A 14,901-nucleotide genomic window follows, 5' to 3' on the forward strand; every position below is an offset into this window, starting at 1 on the left:
AAGTGGGGTTATTATGTTTTTTTCGGGGTCCTGATTAGGACTTTCATGTTAGTTTTAAACTCGGGCCAGGTCAGGTCAGGTCAAGCAATAGGCGTCCATAGGTGTCAACAACTAATGCCAACTTCGTAACATGTTACATAGGCACCAAAAATGCTTCTCAAATGAAAGCAGCTCCAAAGACTACCAGATAAACATGTAAAACTGGAAAAGTTTACAAGGGTTTCAAAGGGGGGCAGTAATCGCCACGCCATGTGTGGATCGCCCACGATCGTAAATACATGCATGCATACATACATACATACAAGGTCATCTAAGGTCAATGACCTTCATCTGACCTTCAAGTGACCTCGACAGCCACCATAATGCATGGTACAAACATCGTTTCACATGTTGAAACGTTTGCTAACCACAAAAGACTGGGAACACACGGAGAACGTTTACAACCACAACAAGACTGAAAACACACGAATAATGTGCGCTGACACACGTCCCATCGCTATTCTGGCCCAACATGACCTCGAGAAATAGGGTACATGTCAACGGTCATTTGAGTCAGGGCACAGATAACAGTAGTACTACTGTTATCTGTGATCAGGGTTATAAATTTTTCAGGGTAGGTGTAAACATGATCAACTCGAGAGTAGCCGAAGTTTCGTGGCGAAAGGATTTTGCGCGATTGATCCGTAAAAAAACGACGAGGGTCCGTTCGACCACCCCTTTTCAGTGTGAGGGTAAATCGTTATAAGCCTTATCATTTACGAACCCTATCCGATACGAAACTTTGAATGCAAACTTTTGCTTACGAACTTACTATAACTAACTTACTTTAAATTACGAACTTACTTATCTTACTATCCAAACCTTTTCTTTCTTTTTCGGCTTTCTTTTTTCATTTTCTTGCAGGACATGCTGTAGACACTAGACATGCAGAGGCCACTTTTAGCAACAGAAAAGTAGCCGCCTGCTGGAATTTTTTGACTAAAGACCGCTTCACATACAGAGCGTAAGCGGTATAGCCCTATCCGCTAACGTGCCCATCGCGTATGTGAAGCGGTCTTTAGTAAAAAAAAAAATCCGGCAGGCGGCTATTTTTCTGTTGGTATAACTGGCCTCATGATATGTTTTTTTGTTTGACCGTGTGCTACTGAAGGAACTTCCGTCTTGTCATGTTTTACTTTGATATCTTATACTAGGATCCAAGCATTTGGGTAACTTTGCAAAGCTTTCGCGGTCTTAGTTATCAATGTAAGCGCTAGTTTCAGTATTTTTGACGACATGAAAAAACCCAGCCGGGGTTTGTGTAAGAAATACAAACCTGCCATCTTCCTTCATTTCATTATAGTTTGCACTGAGGACTGTATGTCAGGCATGTGGCAAATACAGTGACTAAATAAAAAGCCCCATGATTGGCAACTTGATTCTATAATTGCCAGCTTTTTTACCTTTATTGAACTCCCGGACTATAGGGACAACAGTTCCGAAATAAATATGAAAAATCCAAGGTTTTCAGTTTTCACTTCAAATCAAACATGATAGGAAACATAGCAATATCGAGTGCCATACACTTATCGTAATCGTGCAAGCGAAAACACGTTGACGGCATGGTGGCCGGCCGGTCGGTGTCAGGACGGTACGGGCGGGCGTCCCCCCGCACCATCTGCCCCCGGAGGTGACCCGGGGCAGGGAGGCGGCGGGAAACCCCGGCCACGTGTAGCCAAATACCTACCCCGGAAAACCCCAGCCGGGCAGCGAGTTTCGACTGGTAGGAGGGTCTCGGGAGGGTTCATTACGCCCCGGGGTGTATGCCCCGACCGCCTGCGTGGGGGTATAAAAGGGACGACGGCGCCGACCAGCTACAGACGCTGCTGGTTCTCGACAACAGAGACTTGTGCAACACTTCACCATGAAGCTGGTAAGTCGCTGTTTGGGGTATATTTCGACAATTTCCGGTTGCCTCTTAGCGCATTGAAATAGAGTAATGGGCATTCGAGTAACACCGTTGTTTTGACGTTGGTGTTTCGAGTGTACACTATTTACTTATCTTTTTTGAAGAATGAAAATTGCCTCGAAACTTTTCATAGATATTCTGTCAAACGCTCTTAGAATTTAAATGCATTTTGCCTCTTTCACGTTGTTCAGCTTGAAACTGTCGGGCCGGCGCTCCCCAGTTTAACCCAGCTGCCCAGCACACGGCTCGTCTCTGACCCTGCGTCTCCCCCCGACAGTCCCTGGTGGTGTCTCTGCTGCTGGCGGCCGCCGCCGTCTCCTCCGGTTGGGCGCAGGACGTGGAGCTCGGCGAGGACTACGAGCTGGTGGAGATGGACGTCCTGCTGCCGGAGGAGGAGGGCAGCGGCATGCTCGTCCGCCAGGAGCGCGAGGATCACGAGGAGCATGAGTACCACGAGGGCCACGAGGAACACGAGGAGCAGGAGCAGGAGGAGGAGGAGGGCAGCGACACGGTTGTGGCTGAGGAGCAGGAGACTGAGGGAGACGGTGACTTGGAGGGAGCTGACTCGTTCTACCGCCGTACCTTCTTCCGTCCGCGCTTCTTCTACAGGTCAGTCGAGCTGGAAGTCGTTCATCGTAAATATTAAGCATGTGCCCGATGACTTTTCCTCTGCTGGCTTATTTTACGTTCGAGTTTTGCTATGCTTTGCTGAGAATAAGTGTCGTTTTATGCGGTTATCGCTTAGTTTGAATTAACGGTTAATATTGATTAACGGTTAATATCGAATATTGATTGATTTATTGATCTTTATATTGATTAAGTGATTGCACGCGTAACACTGATTTTGTCTTTGATTATGAATGTAGGTTTTACAGTTGTTTTTCTTCCAACGGCATTCATTATAAAGCATTTCGTAACAACATGACTGTCGCCGTCTTTTTTAGCATGTCATCTGACGCGGTTTTGCTTTTGTTCGCAGGCGTTTCTACAGGCCGGTGCACTTCCACCGCCCTGCCCACGTGCACTACCCTCGGTACCGCGTGAGGCCCTACTTCCGGTGGTAGATCACTGGTAGTTATCCGCAGTTTCAACGAGCTGACATGAGATGTTGGGCTCTGTCGCCGCCCAGAAACTCCTAGGCTGGTTAACGATTTCACCGAGGAAATTTGGGCGCCCAATGACCCTGCTGTCGATGCGCCCTAAAATCCCAACTCGCATTCAAGGAATCTCAGGGAAAGTTGTGTCATGCAAACGGACGGTTGTGCGGTCCTGGTGTGCGTTTTGTGCTGACTGATTGTCTTTCTTCGTGCTTTGCTGGATTGTCGGTTGATATGATGTGCGCTGCTTTGATGTTGTGTCATCTTGCTGGTACGTTTTACAAAGAAATGGCGTTTGTGGAAGATGTTGAATAAATGACTGATGTCGAGTACGATCTGGTTTGTTAATTGTTACCCAATGAAATTGGTGCCAGCTGCCAACTGCCAACTATGAGCTGGATGGTTGCCGCATAGAACGCTCAATTTACACCATGGTTTAGGTATTCCTGGATCGGACACTCCGCCGTTTTTCCGACCACGCACGTCGGCGAGGGCGTAGGCGCCACTTAGCATTGCGTGCTATGGGCGCCGATAATGTCTAATGGTTCCGTATGATAGTGACTAAATGGAGCCATAATTATTACAAGAAAGGACTAAAAATATGTTTAAATTGCCTGAAATCGTGTCTTACGAGCTAAAGCTCGATAATTTCGCTCTCCATTACCGCGTTTTCAGCACGCAAGCCGGTGCGGCGGCCGCCGGTGCACTCGCCGCCTATGTTTCGGCGCTCCGCCACCAGGGCGGCCGCTTGGTCGCCGGCGTTAGTGTTTGGGAATAGGTAGTGTTAGTGTCCTATCCAGGAATACTTCCTTCATCCATATTTACACTTTGCGTCGGATGTTGCAAGCCGGTGACCTAACCTCAGGTCACTGGGACTTGACGTTGACATTTTCAGGGAATGTGTCTAAAATATGTTTCATATGTCACTCAAAACGTCTCCGCGGCCCACACACGCACAATGCCCATTGCCCCTGCCGCGACCGCGAATAAGACTGACTCCCGATTCCCGATTCATTCCGTTCTGTGTCTTGCGGTACAACATACCTTCAGGCGCATACTACTAGTGACATCTAGCGACAAATAATTTCCTTGTGAAGGAATATCGTTGCACGGTCAATTAAAAAATTAATGAAAAAATAATTTGTGACTTAATGCTTCTTTTCTCCTAATTATTCTAAAAACATAGGGTAAAGAATTTGTTCGGAAGGTGTGAGCTTTCCAATTATAGGGGCAAAGTGCAAAATGAATATTTGAATGTCGAGTTCCTTCGCTTTTTTTCTAAGAGAAAAGGAATACTTTGCCGAATATGGAAGCGATGCTAAAATGGCGCAACTGAAACATATGTGAATGTAAACATTCGCGCACGTGTGACAACCGTATGAGACTGGTCCAAGCTGGTCGGCTTATTATATTTTTGATTTATTTGGATGTTATTCGGTTGCTGCTGTTGAGACCATGGACTTGCTACCAAAATCTGCTCAAGAATTTAATGAGAAACAGTATTGGGAGACGTTCTTTGCCAAACGAGGAACAGAAGCATTTGAATGGTAAGATTTTGCTGTTTCTTGATTTAAAAATCTTGATCTTTTGTCTTATTATCTGGCATAGTTTTTTGCCAATTAATGCACAGCTGTGCTTCACAAATCGATCTTTCACTTTATTGAATGATGCATTTCCCTTAGTATTTTAATTCTAGAGCATCAATACTGCCAATGGTACTACAACTAACAAATAGGTAGCATAGGTGCTTACCTAATACAAAATAAACTTTTTGCTTGTAAAAATTGCTAAATTGTTTATTTGCAAACATTTCATTTAATTGCATTCACTGATGTTGAATTTATGTTTTGATTGTTTCAGGTATGGAGAGTATCCTCAGCTGTGTGAAGTACTCAACAAATATGTGAGAACCAAGGATCACATTTTAGTCGCAGGCTGTGGAAACTCTACTTTGAGTGCTGACATGTGGAATGTTGGCTACAAGTAAGTGAAAGACTGTATATTGAGAGTTTCAGTCATTTTATGTTGTCAAAAAATCATCTTATTTTGAATTGGAGGCTTGTTCTTTTGGTATTAGTAAGTCTGGCGTCCCACGAAGATGCCAGATATGGCCACGGTTGAGAAATTCTCTTTTGAGGTTATTGTTGTTGTTTTTTAGAGATAGCATAAATATTTGCTGATAGATAAGGAATTAGGCATATCCTTTTTATCTGCCACACTTTCAAAACTGGTTTGGTGTGATCCCATTTTCCATTGATTCTTTTTTATTGCCAAGGAAACATCACTTTGTATTGATGATGCTTTTGATTTTTATGCAGCACAGCTGTTTATGAAGGATGAAAGCTAACTTCTTCTCCACCAGGTCAATGGTCTCTGTGGACATCAGTGATGTGGTGGTGCGCCAGATGCAGCAGAAGCACGCTGCAGCAGGCATGACCTTCACAAAGATGGATCTGATGAAGCTGGAGTTTCCAGACAAGGAGTTTACCTGTGTGCTGGACAAGGGAACCCTGGATGCTGTCTACACCCACGATGACCAGGAGACAGCTGAGAAGGTTGAGACAATGTTCAAGGTGAGACATGAGTGAACAGGCTAGAAATTTGTGCCTTCCTGACTAGCTGTTGATCTTTACAGCATGTGCCATCTTATGATTTGATTTGTCATTTCCCATCTTGTTCAAGCTGCATGGAACAGCCTTGTTTCCTTATGATATCATTTGAATATTCTAAGCCATTACATGATTGCTACATCCTGCTCTCCTTCCGCCTGGTATGCCCTTGCAGCTGCCCATCCTGGGTAATTATCTCTGGATTCCATGAATCATATGCAAGTTCATCATTGTTCAATGCTCATTCCTCACCCTCCCACTCTCCCAGCCTCCCCACTCACCCACCCCTCCCCACCTGCAGGAGATCGGGCGCGTGCTCCGTGTCGGCGGCCGGTACGTCTGTGTTTCGCTGCTCCAGGGCCACATCCTGGACAAACTGCTGCAGTGGTTCCCCCAACAGGGGTGGATGGTGCGCATATGCAGGTAAGCATACGGACATGATTGTTGTTAAGCGTGCTTTGTAAGGTCGATTAAGATGTGGACGAGGTCGATTCAGCATCGATGGACTCTGGCTTCTGGATAAAGTTTTTGTGTTTGTAAGAAATGCATTGTATATCGTGGCTTTATCTCATGGAGGAAACAGTGATCAATCAATGTATATTTTTATGTCACCTCAACTGCTGCAGTACTTTGCCTCCATGCATCTGATCGTGATTGCTAGACATTTGACCATATTTTATCGATTTACAGGTGTAAGGGAGCCGAAAATACCAACTCCGGAGGAATCCCGTTTCCCGTTTTTGTCGTCGTTTGCACCAAGTTCGAGCTGAAGCCAGGCAGCCCGCCAATGAACGTAAGGAGATGCCGTATAAGACGGCTACTAGTGTTGGCTCCTGCATTGAAACTTTAAGGCTTTTACCTTTCTTTGCGTTTTGTATCTGTGGCTCTCGTACTGTTTTTAGGATGAGCTTGGCGAAATGCCGCTTAGAGACGTCAGACAAGCTACTGGAACCAAATGTCGAAGGAAGACGTTTTGCATCGTCAATGAATTATGTTCCACTAATTGCGACATATTTCTTCTTGCTCGAGAGCTGACAACGTCGTTAAAGTTTACGTTCACTATACTTTTGCCGGAAAGCTGCGTTGACACCGCTACCTAGTCAACCACCACGTACCTTTACTTCCGCTGTCGTCCGCCAGGTGCTGGAGGTGACGCTGCAGGGTGAGAAGCCGCGCCGCCTGCCGTCAGCGGCGGCCGTCCGCCAGGCTGTGACGTCACTGCAGCAGTTCGCCTTCACACGTCACGGCCTGACGTCACCGGGCAGCGGCGAGGACCTGCGACTGGAGCTCTGCGACCCGGACACAGACAGCACGCGCTTCGTGCTCTTCGTGGTCGACCGGTGGCGCAAGAAGACCAAGAAAGCGTTTGCGATATTTATTGTGCCCCAGGGAAGGTAAGAGAGCCACGAGAGCCACTTATGCCTAAGGGGAGGAACAAAGTGAAGCTGGTAATCAGGTTAGACAGAAAAACAGTAGGACATCGGTTTGGCACATTACTGTTAACGGTGCAGTTGAAAAGCTATTTGCTTATGATTTAAGCAACCAAAGCTGCTCTGGCCTTAGCATACATGGCAGTTATGGTTTTGATGCCTTATTGCCAGGTCTGATAGCTTTTCACATTTGGCTGAATTTTGAAAGGGATCTACATTCTGACCAGTTACCATTGTTGACACGGGATTAACACTGCCGATAATTCGTCTGACCGTTGTTTACAACTCTGGTTGCCAGGGAGACGGAGTGGCTGTTTGGCTCGCCGGCCGGTCGCCGTCAGCTGGCAGAGACAGCCGGCCACGACCGGCTGGTGGTGGTACACCTGCCGGCGCGCGACCATCAGTACGGTGACCTGGAGCAGGTCAAGGCCGAGCTGTCTGAGAGCGTGATGCAGCTGCGGCCCGGACACCTCAGGGACGATGTGCAGGTAAAGGACGCCTCGGGGATGGCGTACAAGTCGGGGACATTTCAGGGACGACGGTCAGGTCAGGAAGGGAGGGGAAGGAACGTACAGCGTAGGGAGGGACACCTGCGACCTGATAGACAACTTGAGGGTCAGGGAGGGAGGGATATTGCGACTTACAGGTAGGGGGACGGGAGGGTAGGGGGACGGGAGGGAACTACGTTTCTACAGTTTAGGGCGGGTTATTTGAGCGTCGACGTACCGGTCAGCAATGAAATCTCACCCTCCTTCCTGACTTGACCCTCCCCCACTGTCCATAGGTACCGTTTCTAACACGTAGCGCCCACTGTCCGTAGGTACCGTTTCTGACGTGCGGGGGTGACCTGGGCCGGCGCGAGCTGCGACACCGCGGTACCAGTGCCCTCTCTGGGCAGTACGTGGTCGAGGACGTTCACCTAGAGGAAGGAGAGTCGGTCCGGAGGCTCGTCTTCCTAGCTAACGTCAATGTCATCCAGTCGGAGGCGCGTCTGAAGAGAGGTGAGGGGGCGGGGCAGGCAGGTGTTGCGATTAGGAATGTGTGGTCAGAGGGAGTGGTGGGGTTTTGATCCATGCCGGGGCTGGTAAATTAAATTGGTGATCGAACTGGTGTGGCGGTGGGGCTAAATCATGTAAGCGATGTAGTATATTGGAGGGATGGGAGTCGGGACGAAAACTTTGAGATGCTCGGATAGTTCGCCGTCTTCCTTTCATTTGATTGGATAAGCTAATGGTAAGAATTATGTAAAGCGTTTTTGATGGCCTCATGCTTTAGATCAATGATTGGCTTAGTTTTGACGTAGTTAACTCCAAAGCCGTTTATGAGTTGTATCTGTTTGAAGTGGTGTGAATTCCACGATTTCAGTGTCTGTAAAAGTAAATCTCTCTAACCCCTCCCGGTTCCCCGCAGTGTCTGTGAAGGGCCAGCCGGCCGCCCTGGAGGCGGACGGAGGCCACCTCTCGTGCTGCCATCACCGGTACATGGCTGCTGGCGTGGCGCTGGTGACCGAGCCGGCCGCTCCCGCCCCCGCCCCCGCCCGGGTGCTGGTCGTCGGACTGGGCGGCGGCGGGCTGTCCAGGTTCATACACGACAAGTTCCCGAAGGTGGGTTTTGATGAGACGGAGGTGAGTAAGTACTCTGTTCAGTCTTGTCTTCTCGTATTCACGTGCGTGCAGCTAGCTGTATTATACTATTATGACCGCATTGATCAAAAATATGCTTCATTGATTTTATTGTTAATTGGTTCGACGTTAAATCATTGAAGCATTGATATCGATAGATTTATTTGATATGAACAATGAACATTTTTGTGAACCCATGCCATCCTTAGGAACTCTTCCTTCCTCTACCACACGACTTGCTGATATCACACTCAGTACCGACTACCGAATCTTCAATTTAAATCACCAGCTTCGTCACATCGTTCTCAACTCTGACCATCGACACCGTTCCCCGTCCAGGCCTCAGTTGACGTGGTGGACATCGACCCAGAGGTGGTGACGGTGGCCAAGGACTGGTTTGGCTTCACAGAGGACGCCAGACTCAGAGCGCACGTGGCTGATGGACTGCAGTTTATCCGAGACTGCAAGGCCAAGGGTGAGCACACGAGAGATGGGTGAGGGGGCTGGAGCTGGGGGTCAGGATAGGTTCTGCCCGGCTGATGGTATGACTTTGACAGCTATAACAGGTGAATAACGCTTTCTCAGTTCCTTTAGTTTGGGTTTCAAGTATTATTGAAATTCGCTACTCGAAAGCGTCGTGATTTATTGTGTTGTAACACCCACTCAAGCAGCTTTTCGCCCCCGTCGGCTGCACTGATGCGAGACGCTTATTATTGGTGTCATGGACGCTACATTACGTGATGCATTACAGCCAATCAACAGACACTCAGACGCATTTTCTGTAAAATAGGAAACTGCATTAACGGACAAAGAAATAACACGAAGTCCAGGAACTACCAAGAAACCCGAAAGACTTCATTTGCACACAACAAACTAACTCATTAACAATTTTGTGTTCGCCCCTGCGATTCAGCAATGTTCTTGAGAGCGGGTTGACTTTCAGTAATTGTTTGAGGCATTTGATTTCAATTTACAATGTATGCAATGCGTCGTCAAAACGCCGATGGTTTTATCTGCTGAAACAACCGCCAAGCACTGCTTTTCAATATTACTTGTGCCTATTCCCATTCGCACTTATTGTTATCAGATTTTCTACTCATCCTTCTTATTACCTCCATCCTGTACCACGCGAGGCAACAGAAAAGCAAGATTCTCCACGGCCCGCATGCTTCTTTACCATCGTGTCTTGCATGACGCCGCCACGTCCTATTAGGTATCGTCACGCCCTGCTCGTCTCGCCATCACGTGTTGCCGGTAATGTTACGTCGTGCCAGTAACGTCACGTCCTATGCGTGACACCGTCTTGTCTTGTAGGTAACGGTAACGTCATGTTCTGCATGTAACACCATCAGCGATGTTGCACGCGATGTAGTTTCTGATGCTCGGATGAATGACGCTCGTATAAAACCCGGGCAGGCCGGGCGAGTTACATCTCACTGCGCCGAAACTCACCACACCTACCAGATAATAGCGATACATGTGTCGGTCAAACACCATCAGCGGTCCGCCTGAGTCGCCCGTGCACGAGTCAGTGTCCTCTCCGAACGCGCACATTTGCCGGTCTGTCAGCGGCATCTTGTCCTCGAACACCTCTCTGACGATGGTGTCGCGAGAGCAGTCGGCGCCCGACACTAGGCGCAGGTTTCTCGTGGTCTTGAAGAGCAGCTGTGGCTGCGGGCCGACCTTCTCGCGAGAGTCCACCCAGAGACGGCCGTACCCGATCACCACGGCCGGCATCTGCGTCAACATGTCGAACGTGTAGTTGGCCGGCGGGAGGCAGATGGGGTAGGTGAAGGCGTTGAGCTCGACCGGCTGCTCCAGGACTAATACTGCGAGGTCGCCGTCGAACTTGATGCCCTGGTCAAACGTGGCCATCGGGTAACCGTCCCAGACGCGATGAACCTGAGGTTTGTGCGTATCGCTGCGGCTGGTCCAGTTGTGGGCCCCCACGAGGGCGTACGTGTTACTCGGAGACAGACCAGAGTAGGCGAGCAGACAATGTGCCGCCGTGACCACATGCCTATCGGTGATCAGAGAGCCACCGCACATGGGCGGGCGGTGAAAAGAGCGGCCTCGGAACAATGCCACCATCCAGGGAAACTCCTCGGCGCGGGAAGGTTGTCCGTTGACGATCCGAGCGACCGGATACATCGGCACGCCGCAGTCGCACTCTGTGTAGCGTGTTAAAGAGTCGATCGGAGGTGGAGGAGTTTTGGAGGTCGCGGAGCCTGTCGGAGTGGTGGACGCCGCGGCGGCGAGGGAGAGCAGGCACGCCGAGAGGAGAGAGGAGAGGGTAGAGTGATGGGAGCCATCGGACTGCCGCCGAGAGGTGTTGGCAGGCATGGCGTAGAGGTCAGCGCGCTATGGCTGAAGTCACGTGGCTTCGAGACGGACTGAAGTGGCGGCGAGCATGATCGCTCTTGCGAGGGGCGAGCAATCCTATCTATGTTATAAATCCTAAGAGGGGATTCGAAGCCGGTTTGTGACACTCCGCGGGTTTGAGTTTGACGTTACCTTACAATTTTGGTATTAGTTAAAGAAACATCGTGAGATTAAAATACACTCCGAATTTCGATGATTTGTGACAAATTCACTTTCGTCTAATAAACTTCGACTTCGTCGTCTTTCTTGCAAAAACGTCTTACAAAAACGTGCCTCAGCGGTTTTGGGTGCTGACATGATGAGGAAATTGTATAATAACCAAGCGCAAAATGGCCATGTTGTCCATTCCTCAGGCTTTTGAATTCCGATGCGCATGCTGTAATGGTGATATTTGTGGATTGATCGTTCGACGACTCCTTCAATCCCATTGCTGTCATTGACTTGATCCTGAGGATACTTATAACCTGGCACCCCGCTGCCAAGCACCATACATAGTTTACCGGCCCAGCTGTGTGAGTAACATCACCGCCCTCCGTTTTCCGCAGGTCAGCAATACTCGGTGATTATGTTTGACGTTGACTGCAAGGACCCCAGTCTGGGTATGAGCTGTCCGCCGGCTCCGTTCGTCGAGCTGGAGCTGCTCAGAGACGTCCGGGACTGCCTGACAGAGGACGGTGAGTAACGATACTGATAAACCGATAGACATTAGAAAACTCGACGGGAAGGGAGAACTCGTTTGATGTGACCCTTATTGGAATGGAACATAGGTAGCCGGTCATACTTTGTTTAGTGTTTTTTTTTCATTTAAGTCAACCTTCCGTAACTCCGTCCTTCCAGGCACATCTCCTGGGGAGAAGTCTGAGAGCAATTCAAGGAGACCCTGCTTTGTGAATCATATTTGAGTAGTAAAGAAGCGAAAAGGCTGATGGTGTATGGCGGATGCGTGTTTCCTTTTATACTGCTGTTGACTAACAGCTTTTAAGTTCACTCAATGAATGAAACAAAAAATATTCACCTACCAAAATGTCGCTCACCACGTCGTTTCCTCTCCCCAGTTCACACCCATACCCCTAACCGACCCACAGGAGTCTTCATCCTGAACCTGGTGGCTCGGGACGCGGCGCTCGGTGACCAGGTACGAGCCGATCTCAAATCGACATTCGCCGCCTGCGTGACCTACTCAGTACCCGAGGAAGTCAACGAGGTGGTGTTCTGCCTGCGGCACCGGCCCGACAACGACCCCTGTGAGCGGATCCGAGCCGCGGCGGCCGCCCTGAACTCTGCGCTCAGTCGCAAGCAGAAGGGTAAGCCGCGCCAGAGCTTTATGGACATGTCCGCGTTCGCGCAGGAGCTGAAGAGTTTGTAGCGATTGGTGGGTACTGTGCGTTATTGGTGTGTGATGCTGGTGCAGATGATATACTGCTGTGAACGCTGGTAGGACTTTGACGGTTTTAATACATAATGAAGGCATGTTGATGTGACACTGCGAAAAAGCGGTTGTGAATTGGTTGTGTCGTTAACGAGTTACGCACTGAATTGATTCAATTCGCCTTAGTTTGAGAAGTGAAGTGTTCATAATTCACGGTATTATCGTGGATTAAGTTTATTTCATACCCACTTGCAAACTAAGCATTCGCAAAATAGATTCATCCAACGTTCATTGCATCAACCACACTTGCATTGTTTTCTGAGGTGTTAACCCCACAGACCCTCGATTAATTCTTTCTCGCTTTGCTCCGTCTCTGCACCGACCGAATCACTGCGTCTAGAAGTGATTCTGTGTTGAACAGTCCGCCTAGGGAGAAGGTGACGACTGACAGTACTGCCGTCAGAAAGTCCGGATCAGCCGCGCACATTGCATTACCCACCGAGTCGGTTTGACATATTCCATACAGGATAGTAAAATCCTACGCCTGAGTGACTGGCACGGTGCCACATCGGCTCTCAGCTTTCGTACACACCTCAGCACCGCCCCGTCGTTCGCTAAATCCCAGTCATGTTAACATGGCGCCTCATCACACAGCAGCTTAGCTAGTATCACGATGATGCGCCGCCGCCAACAAACTTGGTGTGCTTTCCCTGAGCTATCAGTTTTCCGGCCTCGTTCCTGAAGTCGACGGTGCTGAAGGTTAGCAGCTTGCCCGTCTTCAGCGTGTCGGCGTCGATGGTGATGATTTCATTTAGCTTGGCAGATCGCATATACCTGCAACACAGTGGTGAGCTGAGTAAAGGTAATGAGATGATACAACTTTTTTACAAAACGTGCCCAAGAACAACGTGTACATCTTCAGTATATATCTCCATCACAGGAGGATCCATGCAGGAAGAGCACTTACGCCACACTGAGGTCAGTGGAGACACCAGGGTTTCCATTGCCAGTGGTCATCAGTGCCAGTGTTGAGATCAGATCTGTCAGGAAGCTGGTGTAGCCACCATGCAGGGTGCCGTGGCCATTGAGATGCTCCTCCTCCACCTTGAACTGTACCTTCACCTTGCCAGGCTCAACAGAGACCACCTCCATCTGGTGGTCAGTTCATAGATCATTGGAGGGTGCACCAACCGTTGAAAATAAAAAGAAGTTCAGAGTTTGGTGGTTGTGGGAACCTAGCCAGCTCTGATTTAGATTGAATGGAAAATTAAATAATCGTTTTAATTAAAATTAAGAGGAACATTATAATATAATGAATTAAAATGGCATGCCTCTAAATTTTAAATGAACCAAAGTTGCAAATGGGAGCTCACATCATGCAATGAAGTGCTTATTACTCTGCAACATTACATGGATCTGAGAAAGTGGATCTGTGATCTGATCTCACAGCTCCTCATGTGGAATTGGGATCCAATGGGATCATAGAATCAGCTCCTTCACTGATCAAAAACTCTATTGGGATCCTAGTTCTGAGTCTAATTTGAACTTGAGAGCCAGTGAGACCAATAGATTCTCACTTATTTTTTGACAACACAAAAAACCTACAGTTGACTTGATGGAACCCACAAAAGTTATGTTTTAATAACTTTGTGATTGCACATTATAACTCATAATTTTATAGCACTTATTGACATAGAAACACTTGAAACATGGTTTCAAATGTTGCGCATCCATCCACCCAGATCATAGATAAATATTCTTTATTCTTGGTTTATTGTCAGATGCTATGAAATCACAGATCTGATTTTATTTTGTTTTTTTTTGTTATTCTGATATTATTTGATATTTTGATGAGGGATCTGGTGGGATCATAGATCCCAATTTGCAATTTGCCTAGAGATCCACTGAGATCATAGATCCATCACTCGGACCCATGCATGTCTCATGAAATGGCTGCATAGATTAGGGCGACTGATGACAATATCAATATCTTACAACTAAGTAATAATGGAAAATGGACACCAAAATTACATACATTTGAAGCTATCCTGTCAAATCCTTTGGTGGTTGTCAACGTTTTCATAATCTGTTGAACCATGGAAAACACGTGCTGGTCATGCCCTGAATATAACCTTGTTGCTATTGTGCTTGGGCGCATAGCCATAAGGCTTAATCGTCCAAAGATTGACATCATCCCTGCAAATTCAAAAAAAACCTCAGCTTGTTTATACGTCCAGAAGTTTTTTTTTTTTCTTATTTATTTACTAAAAACTTGCTAAAAATAAACAATGAGAGAGCACACTCGTCCCGGCTGCGCCATGATCGCTTATTTTTGAGCTGCCTCTAATTGGCAGCGTTTTTTCTACTAGTTTGAAGGAATTATGACTGCTGCAAATTCTAAAGAAAATGACGAAAATGACGTCAAATGAAGGTCAAAACTGTCG

The 14,901-nt window shown here is 47.8% G+C and overlaps 4 protein-coding genes across 5 annotated transcripts; 2 read left to right on the forward strand and 2 right to left on the reverse strand.

Annotated features, from left to right (window-relative positions):
* Positions 1-1,755: 1,755 nt before the first annotated feature.
* On the forward strand, positions 1,756-3,380 carry LOC122389733 (major centromere autoantigen B-like). The gene is made up of 3 exons (XM_043382056.1): positions 1,756-1,912; positions 2,226-2,557; positions 2,928-3,380. Exons 1-3 carry the CDS (start codon positions 1,904-1,906, stop codon positions 3,010-3,012), a joined length of 426 nt encoding a protein of 141 aa, XP_043237991.1. The 5' UTR covers positions 1,756-1,903; the 3' UTR covers positions 3,013-3,380.
* Positions 3,381-4,379: 999 nt separating this feature from the next.
* Positions 4,380-12,746, forward strand: LOC122389730 (eEF1A lysine and N-terminal methyltransferase-like). Its single transcript, XM_043382051.1, has 12 exons — positions 4,380-4,592; positions 4,906-5,028; positions 5,408-5,618; positions 5,956-6,077; positions 6,345-6,447; positions 6,795-7,048; positions 7,383-7,572; positions 7,905-8,085; positions 8,495-8,688; positions 9,046-9,181; positions 11,634-11,762; positions 12,174-12,746. Exons 1-12 carry the CDS (start codon positions 4,501-4,503, stop codon positions 12,452-12,454), a joined length of 2,016 nt encoding a protein of 671 aa, XP_043237986.1. The 5' UTR covers positions 4,380-4,500; the 3' UTR covers positions 12,455-12,746.
* On the reverse strand, positions 9,333-11,325 carry LOC122389731 (proclotting enzyme-like). Its single transcript, XM_043382052.1, has one exon. The coding sequence runs from the start codon at positions 11,047-11,049 to the stop codon at positions 10,033-10,035; it is 1,017 nt and encodes a 338-aa protein (XP_043237987.1). The 5' UTR covers positions 11,050-11,325; the 3' UTR covers positions 9,333-10,032.
* Positions 12,676-14,778, reverse strand: LOC122389734 (acyl-coenzyme A thioesterase 13-like). Of its 2 annotated transcripts, none has more exons than XM_043382057.1 (3): positions 14,493-14,778; positions 13,425-13,609; positions 12,676-13,291 (listed from the first exon to the last, which is right to left on the reverse strand). In XM_043382057.1, exons 1-3 carry the CDS (start codon positions 14,649-14,651, stop codon positions 13,126-13,128), a joined length of 510 nt encoding a protein of 169 aa, XP_043237992.1. In that variant the 5' UTR covers positions 14,652-14,778; the 3' UTR covers positions 12,676-13,125. The 2 variants fall into 2 exon arrangements, with proteins under 2 accessions (XP_043237992.1, XP_043237993.1); XM_043382058.1 differs by having other exon boundaries at positions 14,673-14,718.
* Between the last annotated feature and the right edge of the window lie 123 nt (positions 14,779-14,901).

This window comes from Amphibalanus amphitrite, unplaced genomic scaffold (genome assembly GCF_019059575.1).
Source record: "Amphibalanus amphitrite isolate SeventyFive unplaced genomic scaffold, NRLGWU_Aamphi_draft 000369F_arrow, whole genome shotgun sequence".
In the NCBI taxonomy this organism is placed as follows: domain Eukaryota; kingdom Metazoa; phylum Arthropoda; class Thecostraca; order Balanomorpha; family Balanidae; genus Amphibalanus; species Amphibalanus amphitrite.